The 15,904-nt window shown below is 38.4% G+C and overlaps 2 protein-coding genes across 3 annotated transcripts in view; both read right to left on the bottom strand.

The window, feature by feature from the left end:
* Positions 1 to 257: 257 nt before the first annotated feature.
* Positions 258 to 3,021, bottom strand: LOC117334286. 2 transcript variants are annotated; one of them, XM_033893809.1, is made up of 2 exons: positions 2,060 to 3,021; positions 258 to 1,981 (listed from the first exon to the last, which is right to left on the bottom strand). In XM_033893809.1, the coding sequence occupies exons 1-2, from the start codon at positions 2,642 to 2,644 to the stop codon at positions 1,913 to 1,915; spliced, it is 654 nt and encodes a 217-aa protein (XP_033749700.1). In that variant the 5' UTR covers positions 2,645 to 3,021; the 3' UTR covers positions 258 to 1,912. The 2 variants fall into 2 exon arrangements, with proteins under 2 accessions (XP_033749700.1, XP_033749699.1); XM_033893808.1 differs by having other exon boundaries at positions 2,021 to 3,005.
* The window catches only part of LOC117334284, a 43,831-nt gene continuing 30,281 nt past the window's right edge, over positions 2,355 to 15,904 (bottom strand). Inside the window, 5 exon segments of the mRNA XM_033893805.1 lie at positions 2,355 to 4,295; positions 5,081 to 5,251; positions 5,738 to 6,350; positions 9,817 to 12,749; positions 13,086 to 13,240. Of these exon segments, the coding sequence (XP_033749696.1) occupies positions 4,129 to 4,295; positions 5,081 to 5,251; positions 5,738 to 6,350; positions 9,817 to 12,749; positions 13,086 to 13,240 (4,039 nt within the window). The 3' untranslated portion in view covers positions 2,355 to 4,128.

The following is a 15,904-nucleotide window of genomic DNA, read 5'->3' on the forward strand; positions in this document are numbered from 1 at the left end:
TATTTAATCTATTCTACCAAACTTGGTTAAAGTTTGACTCAATGTTTCTGAGCAATCTAAATGCTAAACTTTACAGTGGAATATTGACGCAGCCACCGTCGCTTCCAGAAAAGTAACACCCGTCTAGCTTGGAGACTTGGTCACAGGTGAGATGTAAACTGTCCTCATCACAAGGGATAAAATATCAACTGTATCAGCATTCTGAGGTATGGTAGTAGCTATAATTATTCAATTAATAAAAAACACTGACAAGTAACAAAAAGAATAATCTTTTAATTCTTTGTGAAACATTTAGATGGTTCAAAACTCACCAGGAATTTCATTTTCAATTTTCATCAATTGAAATAAATCAACAGATGCATTTTAATCAACTTCCATAAACTTGAGGTATGGTTCGTTTAGTTGGTGAGTTAAGAAGCTCAGGTTATTATGAGTACAATTATGTGTTAATTACTTATACATTTATGCTTGAGTATACTTGGAGACATAATAATTATGAACACAATTATATATAACAGTAAAGTACATACAAATCTTATATAGATGTACAATGTACAGTGTATATCTGGAAACATACAAATCTTATATAGATGTACAATGTACAGTGTATATCTGGAAACATACAAATTTTATATAGATGTACAATGTACAGTGTATGTGGAAACATACAAATATTATATATATGTACAGCATACTGTATATATCTGGAAACATTTGAAATAAATTCATTTCAGAAATGTATAATTGGATCATGTTAATTTATCTAGCCTTCACTTAATGAATTTACAAATATCAACAACAAGGAAATGTATATTCCCATTTAGTAAATTTATACAATTTTTAGTACATTGTAATCAATATATAAAATTTCTTGTTATAGAAATAACGTACAGGAATAACAATAAACGATGTACAAATAACATATATTTTTAGAATCCGTTATTTTAAACAAAACATTAATCAAATATTTTGAACTGTCATCTTGAGTCCTGGAGTCGAGACAGGACTCGAGACAATCTCTGTCATCATCTGGAGTCTGGAGTCGAGACAATTATATGTCTTGAGAGAGACAGATGGAATTATTGTACATAAATCTATATACATGTACTTCCCAGTAGTATATTATTGGTATCGTAAAGTATTATAGATATATTAAAGATGCTTTCACATCCTAAGTGGCCAACTTTCTTTTAATATATCTTACCAATATTTATAATCATATATATAATTATTGAAGTATGATGCACCAGAGCTCTTAAACTCATCAAGGCAGTCTTATTTACACCAAACATAGTAACCTAGCCAAGAAATAGGTTCTTGTATATAGGAAAGTCATCTCATTGCTTCCTCCAAATCTTTGTTGTCATTTTTCATTGATTTTGAATAATGAATAGTTATTACTTCGATAAATGGTAATAAAATAACCTGTCTACAAATAAAACAATTCATTGCTCGTCACAGAAAATACAGGTGTAATATGGCTTCAATTGGTTATCATTTCCACTCCAACCATAAAGTATAAGTTGTAATGCAAGGGGTGATAACGCTCATTAAAATTGAGACATCAGATTGATGAGACATGTCTTATTCTCGTTTTCCCTATCATGCTTTATATTATAACAAAACAGTTTATCACAAAAGTAGCACACATCACCTGTCTCAGAGTCACCATTCCTGGGTCTCCGAGAAATCCTGAAAACTCAGACAATTTGATTCAGACAATAGCATTATCACAGATCTACCTTAATCTTAGAAACTCTTGCGTGAAAACTCTTAGAAGAGTTAATATTTCACATGATAGAAATATAATGTATAAAACTGATATACTAGTAGGTAAATATATATCTGATTATATTTTATGTTTACAATGTCTATGAAATAATTGATGTAGGTTTGTTTTTTTCGATGTTTTTCAACACATGTACATTTTGTATGTGACTATGAGTAAAGCCTCTGTGCATGTCTGTGCATGTCTATGCATGTAGCTGTGTACCGCTTGGTAAAGTCCACTTAATGTCATGTAGCTGTGTACCGCCTGATGAAGTCCACTTAATGTCATGTAGCTGTGTACCGCCTGGTGAAGTCCACTTAATGTCATGTAGCTGTGTACCGCCTGATGAAGTCCACTTAATGTCATGTAGCTGTGTACCGCCTGATGAAGTCCACTTAATGTCATGTAGCTGTGTACCGCCTGGTGAAGTCCACTTAATGTCATGTAGCTGTGTACCGCCTGATGAAGTCCACTTAATGTCATGTAGCTGTGTACTGCCTGATGAAGTCCACTTAATGTCATGTAGCTGTGTACCGCCTGGTGAAGTCCACTTAATGTCATGTAGCTGTGTACCGCCTGGTGAAGTCCACTTAATGTCATGTAGCTGTGTACCGCCTGGTGAAGTCCACTTAATGTCATGTAGCTGTGTACTGCCTGATGAAGTCCACTTAATGTCATGTAGCTGTGTACCGCCTGGTGAAGTCCACTTAATGTCATGTAGCTGTGTACCACCTGATGAAGTCCACTTAATGTCATGTAGCTGTGTACTGCCTGGTGAAGTCCACTTAATGTCACGTAGCTGTGTACTGCCTGGTGAAGTCCACTTAATGTCATGTAGCTGTGTACCGCCTGATGAAGTCCACTTAATGTCATGTAGCTGTGTACCGCCTGCCCAACTCCACTTAATGTCACACTGTCTAATGTCACATTTCTCTTTATATCATGTTTTCTGATATGTGGTATAAAGAGGAGTGTACATGTATGAGTGCGAGTATTCTGCTATGTCACTATTTTGATTACCTTTGTGTCTTAATTAAATTAACATTTTACTGAATATCACCATCTTAGTTCAGCTATAGTATTCTATAGCTATTGTATTTCTTGGAGAGGATCTTACTGGGTTTTAGACATTAAATGCAACACATTCACAGGATTAAAATTGTGTGTAAATCTTACGGTATAATTATAGTGATAATGAAACCACAAAGAAGTGTAATATAGTACTATTGATATGTCAACCATAATGAATCAAATAATTACATAATATGAAGAATAATTGATAATGTGTATAGAATATTCTAAGGTCATACCAAATTAAAACGTTTTGTTCTTTTGGTCAATTTGAAGATTGTTACAATTAATGCATTCCTTCTTAGCAAAAAAATTGAAATTGCTTCAAGCCAATCAGAGGCTTTGGTGGCCATCTTGAATTTCAAATGGATCCAAAGATTAACAATCGCAAAGTCCTGAATCTTTCAGAAGATGATATGACAAAAGTGTGCTGGTAATACTTCACAAGAAAAAAAAAAACACTTCTGACATAGTAGTGTACAGAAATGTATCATCAGCTCCATTGAACTAGGAAAAATTCAGAAAAAGCCCAAAAACAAAGATGTGTTAATTTGGTGTGGCTTAATTTACTGGGGAAGCAACTGAGTACATAATAATGACAGTTATTATATATACATGTATATAGTAAAATTGTTGTGAAAATCTCTGTGCCCAGCAAATGTACATGTATATATATATTGCACACAATAAATACATTCTAAATAAAAAAACCAATCTGGCCAAATTCAGAACTACATACATATGGTATACTGAATGCTGTATATCCATTTATAAAAGCGTAACATTATATTTGTGACATATATGATTTTGATATCAAATATTGCATAGATACAGTCCATAATTAAAGAGCCATAAAGCTTTCCATGTTTCCCCCAGTTGGTACAAATGTACATTGTCAAGCCAGTAGGGCAGGTTTCTGTTGAACATTTTGCCATCCACTTATTGTTTAAAGAAGAGTTTTTCTTTCTATTCAACAGCCATCCAACCTTTCCACAAAAGAGAGAGTTTAGCTGATATATATTAAAACACATGATTACCATGGCCTACTCTTCAGTGTGATGAACAATCACCTCTATCCTACTTAATCTGATTTCCTGTTCATAAGAATTTGAAATCAAACAGATTTGTACTATTTTAGCTGATATCTATTACACACATCATCACCAGCCATGAGTTTACAAAGTGTCGTCCAGCCACCAGAGGCTATCCATTCCTTACAACACCTGGTTAATGACCAGCAGACAAATGTCCTGTGGTCACTGGTGGTCACTGGTGGTCACTGGTCCTCACTGTGGAGCTTTCCTTCTCCAGATCTTTAGTCTTACTTCACCTTCGTCCAGGAATTTGAGGTGTTGCCAGGCCTCCGAGTGCCTCATCTCTGTGATATCCTCTCCATTCACCTCACGGATTTCATCCTTGACTATCAACTGGCCACACTTGTCTGCCGGTCCATCTAAACAGGCAAAAGGAAGACTTAAAAATCACCAAAATTCTAAACAGATGAATCAAGTACAGTCTAGAGCCCATGAAATCCTACTCAGGTAGGGTGTGGACTTATTGCAGGTCAGCATTTTTGACTAGACTTGTAACAATAGACATTGTTTGGCTTATAACAGGTTTATTGTTAATATCTTTTCTGATGAAATATTTATTTCCAACATTTTTTTTTTCAAAATAAAAGTGATTCGCTAGGAAAGTACAATCCTGATATCTGTCAGATAAATACGAGGGCTGATTGATAAGTTGTCAGCCTCATATTGAAGGATTTGAATTTTGCCGGACATATTGTATTATTTTTCAACATAATCCCCTTCAGTATCTATTAGGATTAGGGTTAGGGTTAAGGTGCCTGATATAGCTGTTTTCAGTTTTGGAAATAGATGAAAGTCTGATGGAGTGAGATCAGGTGAATAAGGCGGATGCTCAATCAATTTAAAGCCACAATCGTGAATGGCAGCCATGGCAATGACAGACTCTTTCACCCTAACCGATTTTGTCCATTTTGCAAAAGCCGCGTGTCTTGTTTACATTAGAGTGCTACCTCTTCGATATAAACTAACCAAATAAGACCAGTCCTTGGGTACACAGCCCTATATAGTCAGTGAATAGTAGGACTTAAAAAGAACATCCTTGAGTACCTTGTTCAATACGAGGCTCACAACTTATCAATCAGCCCTCGTATATAAACACTGAATGTAAAACATCACATGAGAATAAAATAATTAAACAAATTCCTACTTTTGATGATCCTTCTGATGGTGAGGGGCATGTCCCCCCGGGGTGAGGCCTTGCCCCCTTCAATAAGGAAGCCCAGACCGGTCACTCCTTTGGTCATGACCACATCAAACTCCTCTTTGTCTGCATCATCTATAGGGTCATCAAACACCGGCATCTGAAAGAAGGTCCTGTCTGAAAATACAGAGATCACAGCATCGCAACGATTAACTTAGTTTTTATATGACCTCATAAACAAAACATTAAAATCCATTACAGATTATCTACGCAGAGACAATTTACAGGGAAACCTCTTCTAGAGACCTGTGTTAAAATACCATCTCTATTTAAACGTCACCTGTGTTAAAATACGTACCATCTCTATTTAAAGGTCACCTGTGTTTAAGAGACCGTCTCTATTTTAAGGTCACCTATGTTAAGAGAACATCTCTATTTAAAGGACAACTGCTTTAAGAGACTGTCTCTATTTAAAGGTCACCTATGTTAAGAGACCAACTAAGTTAAAAGTCCACCTGTGTTAAAAGACCTATTTAAAAGTAATTTGTCTTTGAGAGTGACAATGATGGTCTATAAATACATATGACCTAGATGTAGTTTGGATGCATATAACATATATTATATTAGTATATTCATTGTCAAGGCAAAATACATCATACAAACCTGGCTGAACTTTGACCTTAGAATTTTCAACATCTGGAACTACAGGGACTGATGGTGAGGTAGCGACCTCTGGTGGTGGTGAGGTGGTGACCCCTGGTGGTGGTGTGCTTGTGACTTCTGGTAGTGGAGAGGTGGTGACCCCTGGTGGTGGAGAGGTGGTGACCCCTGGTGGTGGTGAGCTGCTGACCTCTGGTGGTGGGTAGCTGTTGACCTCCGGTGGTGGGGAGGTGGCGACCCCTGGTGAGTCATTGACCTCAGATGGTGGTTCAATCACATTGACCATTGACCTTTTGTTGGTGACATCCATTAACTTATTTTCTGTCTGATCAACATTTCCTATATCATCAGGGACAAGAGCTTCCTGAAACTCCAGTTCTGGATTTGGCACAACTTGTTCACAGGAATTAACTGTATCTATAAACTCTGAAGTATTTAACCTGTCAGATTTAGATATCACTAGTACAACATGAGAGGAGCTGGTATTATTTAAATTGTCCATAACATCCTCCATTTTGTCAGCAGTAAGGGACTCTCCATTGACCGACAGTAGGACATCACCAGAGACAACACGGCCATCCTTCCCAGCCAGGCTGTCCCTATCCACACTGGACACCTGATTCAAAAACAAAATCAATTCCATTAATTTTATCATGCACATTTTTTCATTATAGAGATTTATCGAAGTATGCATGACTACAGGTACTATAAGGTGACCTTTGCAAAAATTTTTTTAAAATGTTTTCATTGCATTTATATTGTGTTTTGTTATCTTCATTTCTCATCAAACTAGAGATAACATCTCTCAATTTTCATGTTAACCTATGTAAAAGGGTAATAAATCTTAGGACAATAGCAATAGTTTCAGTGTTAGCCCCCTGAGTGTCCATCTCCTGAGTTCCAGTGCCCCGTGTCAGTCCCTTAGAGTCAATCTTCTGAGTGTCAGTGCCATAAGAGTCAACCCCCCTGCATGAATATTAGTTCTAGAGCATCAGCTCTCTGATCTTGAGATTATATAGATATAGTCCCATGAGTGTCTCGGTGCCCCGAGTATCAGCCTGTTAGTGTCAATCTCCTGTCCCCCTTTCCTCCGAGTATCAGCACCAAACCCTCTGAGCCCACAAGTGTTGGCCTCCCTGAGTGTCAGGTGTCAGCCCCCTTCCCCCTTTCCTCCCAGTAACAGTACCAACTCCCCTGAGCCCACCTGTGTTGGCCCCCATAATGTCAGTACCCAGAGTGTCAGGTGTCAGCCCCCTTCTCCCTTTCCTCCCAGTAACAGTACCAACTCCCCTGAGCCCACCAGTGTTGGCCCCATAATGTCAGTACCCAGAGTGTCAGGTGTCAGCCCCCTTCCCCCCCAGTAACAGTACCAACTCCCCTGAGCCCACCTGTGTTGGCCCCCATAATGTCAGTACCCAGAGTGTCAGGTGTCAGACCCCTTCCCCTTTCCTCCCAGTAACAGTACCAACTCCCCTGAGCCCACCAGTGTTGGCCCCAATAATGTCAGTACCCAGAGTGTCAGGTGTCAGCCCCCTTCTCCCTTTTGTCCCAGTAACAGTACCAACTCCCTCTGAGCCCACAAGTGTTGGCCCCCATAATGTCAGTACTCAGAGTGTCAGGTGTCAGCCCCCTTCCCCCATTCCTCCCAGTAACAGTACCAACTCCCCTGAGCCCACAAGTGTTGGCCCCCATAATGTCAGTACTCAGAGTGTCAGGTGTCAGCCACCTTCTCCCTTTCCTCCCAGTAACAGTACCAACTCCCCTGAGCCCACCAGTGTTGGCCCCATAAAGTCAGTACTCAGAGTGTCAGGTGTCAGCCACCTTCCCCCCATTCCTCCCAGTAACAGTACCAACTCCCCTGAGCCCACCAGTGTTGGCCCCATAATGTCAGTACCCAGAGTGTCAGGTGTCAGCCCCCTTCCCCCTTTCCTCCCAGTAACAGTACCAACTCCCCTGAGCCCACCAGTGTTGGCCCCCATAATGTCAGTACCCAGAGTGTCAGGTGTCAGACCCCTTCCCCTTTCCTCCCAGTAACAGTACCAACTCCCCTGAGCCCACCAGTGTTGGCCCCCATAATGTCAGTACCCAGAGTGTCAGCCCCCTTCCCCCTTTCCTCCCAGTAACAGTACCAACTCCCCTGAGCCCACCAGTGTTGGCCCAATAATATCAGTACCCAGAGTGTCAGGTGTCAGACCCCTTCCCCTTTCCTCCCAGTAACAGTACCAACTCCCCTGAGCCCACCAGTGTTGGCCCCATAATGTCAGTACCCAGAGTGTCAGGTGTCAGCCCCCTTCCCCCATTCCTCCCAGTATCAGCACCAACTCCCATGAGCCCACCAGTGTTGGCCCCTGTAGTTTCAGTACCCAGAGTGTCAGATGTCAGCCCCCTTCCCCCTTTCCTCCCAGTAACAGTAACAACTCCCCTGAGCCCACCAGTGTTGGCCCCATAATGTCAGTACCCAGTGTCAGGTGTCAGCCCCTTTCCTCCCAGTAACAGTACCAACTCCCCTGAGCCCACCAGTGTTGGCCCCATAATGTCAGTACCCAGAGTGTCAGGTGTCAGCCCCCTGAATGTCAGTCTGCTGTGGTTCAGTAACCTGAGGAGCAGTCCTGAAAATGTGAATTTCGATTAGGGAAAACATACAGAAAAGGCATAACAAGAATTAATATATTGAAAATAAAAAGATTCCAAATGGTAAAACAAAACAAACAAACACAAAATGTCAATTCCAAAGCATATACTGGGGGATAAATAAAAAATAAACCATAAAATTAATATGACTGTGGCCCGTCAATATTTTACAGCTGATGATTATTTGTAACTTCTTCTCATCATGAGTATGATAATAGTGATGGTGAAATTGTATAACAAATAATATAAAATGTCATATTACAATTTATTTTGATATCAGAATAAATTGTGTATGAGGTAAATGTAATGATTAATGATATATATATATATATATGATAATGGGGTTTTATGTGAAGTACTCATTAATAATACATTGTATGATAAAAATGGGATTGTGTGTAATGTTAGTATGATAATCATATGATCTGAATTAGTAGTTGTTAGGTGCAAACTACAGGAATCAATTCTCTTTTGTTAATCTTGAGGTATATGGCACACGGTACATGTATATGTTTTTTTTATACATTTATTCCTATTTGCAAAAATTAGATGTACACTTTTGTATCCTAGTATTGGCGACCCAAAATGTAGCATGTACCCTTTGTGTTAGAGGGACATTCCACACAAGTTGGACAATTTTTGGCTGTTGAATCTGTATACCTTTTAAGAACTAATTATATAATGACTTTAAAACTATTGTCAGCATCAAAATATATCTTTCCTGTGGTCAATTTGGAATTGGGATTACCCCTGGTCAATACAAAATTAGACTGCATATTAATAGAGCGCATTGGGGAATCCGAAACTGAAGAGTAACAGGATCATAGATTTTAGGTGAAGTATTGGGTAAATATATATAAGTGTGTAAACTGAATGCAGTTCACTTAAAGGTTTTGCTCAGATTACATTTTCTACAGGCTTACAACTTGCTGATTTTTAAATTTAGTATACACAAACCTGTTGTGACACAATCAGGGTCGAGCGAATGTTTAAAAAGATCATGCATACAGTTTTTAATTTGTACAAATGTTATATAGCTAGATAAATTATAATATAAAATTTGTATAAATTGAATACTGTATGTTAGTTTATATGGTAAATTGTGGCTTGTAATTTTCATAAGAACATGAGCACATATTTTTTTTTAAAAAGCATCATATGAAATCCTTTATATTTTTATATCTTTATTTAGAAACAAAATTCTCTATTCTGAGATGTGTGTCCGCATGTGATGCCGAGATTTGTGTAACTGTAAACACTATTTTGTTGACTCGTAGGAATATCTGAGGGCAGCCTCCAGAGATCTGTATCTTTATACCCTAATACTTAATCTGGGGACTAGGAATGTCTGTAACGTTTGACAATGTTTTATGTACTAGATATGTCTGATGTCTGTCGATGGCGATGATGAGAGAAATGAGATGAGATGATGAGTCAATACTCATACATACCACGGCCTCTTGGTGCTCTCCGATGGTCAGTCTCACACCGATGGACATTGTAGCGTCATGTCGATGTAGGATAATCACAACAATTTCATCATCAAGAGATAATCCTGTCTGATCCATGACATCGTTGGCACTATCCAGTAAAATGGCAAGGTTTTCTGAACTCATTATAGATTCATCTAGAGTAGCGTCCGAGCTGATGGAACCTTTCACGTAAGCTACATTTAATTCCTGAGGCCCGGTCAGAACTGACCATCGTCGCTTACTTCTCACATGTAAGGAGTCATTATCGGAGAAATCATTAAGACTGTTGGGAGATTTGATATCAGTAATTCCATTCCCTGCAGTTTGATGACCATATGAAAAATTTATCTGATCTTCAGATGCTTGGAGCACTTTAAAACCGTCATGGAAGTTTTCTTGAAATGGGGAGTTACCTCCCTTTCTTTGATTTTCAGCATTGTCAACACAAAAAACAATATCATTACTATCTAAAGTGTTATCCAGAGTGGACAGATTAACAGGTTCTTTATGTACATCATTACCTACAAAATTTCCATCACCTTCAACACCATTCACAGTATTTTCATTGAAATGAATGGCTGATTTTTCACTTTGATCACCTGGATGACCTTGGGATCCAGGAGAAACCTGTTGGTAAAAAACAGAGTCGTAACTACTGTTGTCCACACTATTAGAGTCTATGAGCATGCTTCCATGTAATTGTGGTTGTGAATCTACGATCATATCCGGGCATGCATTTGATGAGGGTGTTACTCCACTTAACAACAAAGCTTTTGATTCTTGCATGCAATTTGCAGGCGACACACCATCAATGATAGCATTAGTATTTACATCATTGGGTAAATCCACCAATGAAGATTGACCACCAACATTATTAATATCTTCATTCACATCACCAAAATTTGTCTTGTCACTATCAGGAACCACAACATCAATGTCATCTACTGAGCTTTCTGTCAATAGGTCCATCAGGGGAAAGGATGGAGGAATGGAAGGAGGAAGAGAAGGAGGGATGGAGGGAGGAAGAGAAGGAGGAATGGAGGGAGGAAGAGAAGGAGGAATGGAGGGAGGAAGAGAAGGAGGAATGGAGGGAGGAAGAGAAGGAGGGATGGAGGGAGGAATAGAAGGAGGGATTGAGGGAGGGAGGACTGGTTTATCGCAACTAGAGTCTTTAATCAAATCTTGTGAATGCTGAATGTCAAGTTCTTGGTCCCTTAACATTTCCTTAGCAATGGTTGTAGGCACAGCTGGAAGGTGCTGAGAAGGTTCATCCTCCCCCACATCACTGAGAATGTCCTCTAACATATCCTTAGCGATACTCAATGCTACTGGCATGGTACTTTGGGGAGGGAGGGGAGGACTGTCATCTTCACTGTCAGCATCACAAACATCATCAGTTTGGTCAAATTTATCATCCTTGGTGTTATGTGGCAAGCTCTTGTCTGTCAGAAATGGTTTAGTAGTGTTGTCTTCATGCAAAACCTCAACCGAAGCGTCAAGCATAGGCCAAGCCTTACCTTCACCATTGTCCTCCGATTCTGGTACATGTGCCACAGTACAAACCACTTCCTGTGAAATTTCATCTCTCACTTCCTGTTTTTCCTGTTTGTTGACATCAGGAAGACAGTCAGTCCTAGCATGCAGCACATCAACAACATTTATTTCACTTTCCACATGCGCCTTATTTACAACACTGATGACATCTGCTTCCACAGACATGGTGGGTGGGGACTCGACACTATGTGCAGATTGTGGCGTTACAACATCAATGTCAAGTGCAGTTGTGTCAGAATGTGTCTCGTCATTCTTACCTGGCTGTGAAGGCATTGTTGGTCGCAGAAATTCTGTGGCATTTTCTGCTGCTGCCTTTGTAGCAGGAGCTGCAATCTGAGAAGATTTTGTAAACAAATCAAATTGACAAGACTCTTTGTTTTTACGTGGACTAAGAGCAGAATTGACTTTTCTTGGTGAGATCTTCAATGCATCCTTTTCTGTGGGTGATGCCAACTTTGGAGAGATTGGTCCAGAAAGACTTTGTCTTGGTGAGGAGGGCTCATGAAGAGATTTAGGTTTAGCAGACAAGACATAGTCCACATGACCAGATGGAATCAATCTTGGTTCTTGATCATCCTGACCAGATCTTGGAGGACTGGTTCTCAAGTTGGGACCACCAATGGAGGTGAATATCACAGTATCAATAGGCCCAGAGGGATCTACATCCTTACTTGCCTTCTCTGTTGGTGGAACATTTTTCTTGGCTGCCACATGACTACTTGGAGTGGAATATGAAGATCCCATTTCTGTAACACTAGACCTCTCATATGTCCTAACTTTCCCGGCTGCTGAGCCTACATACCCACCCATCGAGGGCCTTGCAGTGGCAATGGGCTCTGGTTTTGAAGGCTTGTCCAATCTAGGTTTAGGAGCAATAGGAGGTGGCCCTTTCCGTACAACTGAATCTGACGTAATTCTGGTTTCCGTATTTGCAGATTTTGGAGCATCATCCCTAGATGCAGGCCTTGGCACTTCCTCCCTAGAGGCAGATTTTGATATGTCTGCCCTTGGTAACGGTCTTGGCATTTCTTCCCTAGATGTGGACTTTGGTATGTCCTCCCTAGGTGCAGGTTTCGGTACCTCTGGTTTTGCCATTTCGGGTTCATGGCTGTTAGTAATTATAGTAGTCTGAAGCTTATTACTGATGGTTGGCTCTATTCTATCTGCCACCTGATTACCCAGGGAGGTTGAAGATATATGTTTGGTAGGTTCAGAGGAGGTTACAACTGTCCTAGGGGTTACCTTAGGCCCAGAGGGTTTGACTGGGATCAGGGGAGATGGAGAGACCTTTGACACCACATGTTGGGTTGATTTTGCTGTGTCCACATCTTCTGGTTTGTTGGCAGGCTCTTTAGAATCTGAAATAGACCAATATCCAGGAATTAATTGTTTGAAAACACATCAATATTTAAGGATTGAACTTCATGATGAAATGATCTATTAAACAGTAGTATTCTCACCCATAACCATTTAAAGTGCCCTACTAGGTTCCAATGAACTTTATGTAAATTGAGGAGGGAGGTTGATTTTGGAAAATTTGAAATTATTCAACATTATACTTAAACAAAGGGCAAAGAAATCCAATGGAAAATAAAATACTTACGTTATGTAATATAAAAAATTAACTTTATTAAATCTTTGAAGTGGTCAACATACATCAAACTTCATCAGTAACTACTTGATTTTTTGATTACCTCCTCTTGGATTGCTGTAGTCAGCACTAGGTGGAGTTGCTGAGGCGATAATTTTGGCGAGGCCGCGGGGTAGGAGTCGGAGGATCTGCTGGACCTTGCTGTCATGGAGACCAGTCAGCTCGGTGTTGTTGATAGCCAGGATGTAATCTCCAGTCCTGTCGTAGGTAAATCACAATTAATAATTTTATTTGTCACAATAATGGCAGCAGTAGGTGTCATTACCTACAATTTATAATAATCAACAACATCATGTTATTAAAGTAAGAATAAATGTAGAGACAAATCAGGGTTTAAAAGGGTCTTTTTTCACAGCATTGAAATTCCTGAACAACTACATGTACTGTAATACAGTAATTAGTCAAATGCTGATGTGTGTTATTCAATTCAAAGAATGCAGTTTGCTGCTTAAAAAAACCTCAAAGCAAAATATATTCCAGAGAAGAGAGTTTCCTAAAACATACATGATGTTTTTTAATGCCCCAATTCTTGATTGCATATAGATGGAAACAAATTCCACTGTTAATGGTTTATCCCTTTTGTAAGTTTTCAAGAATTAATAGGCTCAATAAGGTGATATTGAGGAGAATAAATGTGGAAACAAATAACTTTTTTTTCATTTCTTTCAAAAACAGTTTTACAATTAAATAAAACTATCAATATTTATCAAACAGGGACCATATGTCATACATCATTAAACAGCTTATCGAATGAGGGGTGAGACCTAGATCTACTCCTGTTCACTCGACCATATGACCCCCTTTAGGTATATCCTGAATATATACTCATGAATTGACAACTTATAGTGACTTCATTCATAGTTACACAGTCCTGGTTAAATCTACACCCTATTGTTCTGGCTGCTCAAAGGTTAGTTAACTTGAACAAGTTGGTGAAAATATTCATTTCTTATCACTATTAGGAATTTTAAAAATCAACAAAAATAATTTTATTTTGTGCGAAAGCTTATAATGTATGAACTTACTGTATCTGTACTTATATCCATGGTATATGATTTGTATTTTGTCAAGTTTGGATGTCTTACTATTCCCATGTTAAACTATACAAAACTTTGTATTGGTTTTGTTTATAAACATATACTAATTAAAGGTTAACCAATTATAACAATGCCTAGGGAATGTTGGGAATTTCTCAGCTGATAACCCCTGGTGTCTTTATGGTGATTATCTGTCCTGATAATCACATCTTCCCACAGGTCACTGGCACCTTACATCCAGCTTTCATCTATACCAGATAGACTGTGAAGATTTGTTCCGCCTCATTAAACATATTTAATGCAAACATATTTTCACCAATAATTTCAGCCTAGCCCATTTTTTACAACTGTATGGGAAATGTTCTTTAGTTTAGATAGCCATAAAATAATGATCGTTAAACAAAATAAAGGAATATTCACACAAAAAAATTATTCAGGAATTTTTAATTTTACGACCTATAAGCCTCAGTGACTTTCACAAAAACATCAGATGGATGGGAACAAGTAGAGTTTGAGATAAATTTTGCATAATTATTTTGTCAAAGTACACATGTATCATAAAATTAATGTTGGCAGAAAAAATCCAGCATTTCTTCCCTTCATCATATCTGGTCTGATATCAGATCAATTTGGACTCTACATGTATAATTCATCATCCTGGTAAAAACAACATTAGCTGCTTCCTTACAGAATTGTCTAAGGAGAATTTGAAAACTCTTCCTTTGGTATGATGGTGTTGTCTCATATCATCAAGGTAAAAACTACAGCAGCTGCTTTCTACCAAATTACGCAAAAAAAAAAAAAAAGTATAAAATTCAGACATTTTTTCAACCTCAACTTTTTTTGCCAGACAAAATCATGATGTTGAAATTTTCATATTCAATGTATGAAGACTTTGCATTTACAAATGTAGCTCAATTTCCTTCAAAGCAAGAACTGGAGCATAAATTATATACATTATGTACTGGGAATGTTTCAGAAAATTTCTTCAGATTCTGGTATGATTTACCAAAAAGAAAAAGTGAAAAACAGTATTTAGATATGATGAGTATTTTGTTGACACATTTTGTTTAAAAATTAAAATAATGTATTCAACTTCGGGATAACCGGTACATTTTATATAGGTTTCATGATATCGGTACCAACATCTTACTTTGGGATAACCAAGTTTTTCGAATTATCCGAGTTTTGAATTAACAGAGTACTAAGAAAAAGAAGGATTTTGGCCGGGACCGGAATAATATACTTTGAGTTAGATGGGGTCTTCGAGTTATCCGAGTTCGAGTTAATGAAGTTTGACTGTATTCAAATAGTAAGATGTCATCATTTAATTCTAAAAAAAAGTAATAATTATCTCTTAGATTATTATTGATGAAAAATCTGTTTTCCTTTTTACACCTTGACAATAGAGCTATTATAGAAAGCGTATTCATGACACAGGCACTTCATTTTCTTCAGCATATACCTTCACCTAATTATCACACAAGTAAAATTTTGCCTTCTTTAGTATTTAAACCCTTGGAGAACTAAACAGCCTTTCCCAGGATGTGACCTGTAATGACACGGACCCTTTGTATCAGGTTGTGAAGTGTGTATGATATTTTGTACAAGACCTGTGTCACAGGATGAATGGAACACAAAAAGGTCTAATCTCCCCTACATACAACATGTCAGCAATGTCACCCTATACTAAGCCACATCCATTCTGTTGACTTGGTGAAAACAGTCGGCCTTAAGACTTTCAATAAACAGGATGTCGCTCATAGGGATCATCCTTTCTCTTATCAATAAACTTGTGGTGAATTTCTACAACGATATAAATTTT

This window comes from Pecten maximus, chromosome 9 (assembly GCF_902652985.1).
Source record: "Pecten maximus chromosome 9, xPecMax1.1, whole genome shotgun sequence".
Taxonomy (NCBI): Eukaryota; Metazoa; Mollusca; class Bivalvia; order Pectinida; family Pectinidae; genus Pecten; species Pecten maximus.

Excerpts from the sequence above, each read along its gene's own strand:
- LOC117334286 (XM_033893808.1), bottom strand. The coding sequence starts at position 2,644 with ATGACATTAAGTGGACTTCATCAGGCGGTACACAGCTACATGACATTA. Across the intron at positions 1,982-2,020 it reads ATCAGGCGGTACACAGCTAC|ATGCATAGACATGCACAGAC; the intron begins ATGACATTAAGT and ends GTACACAGCTAC.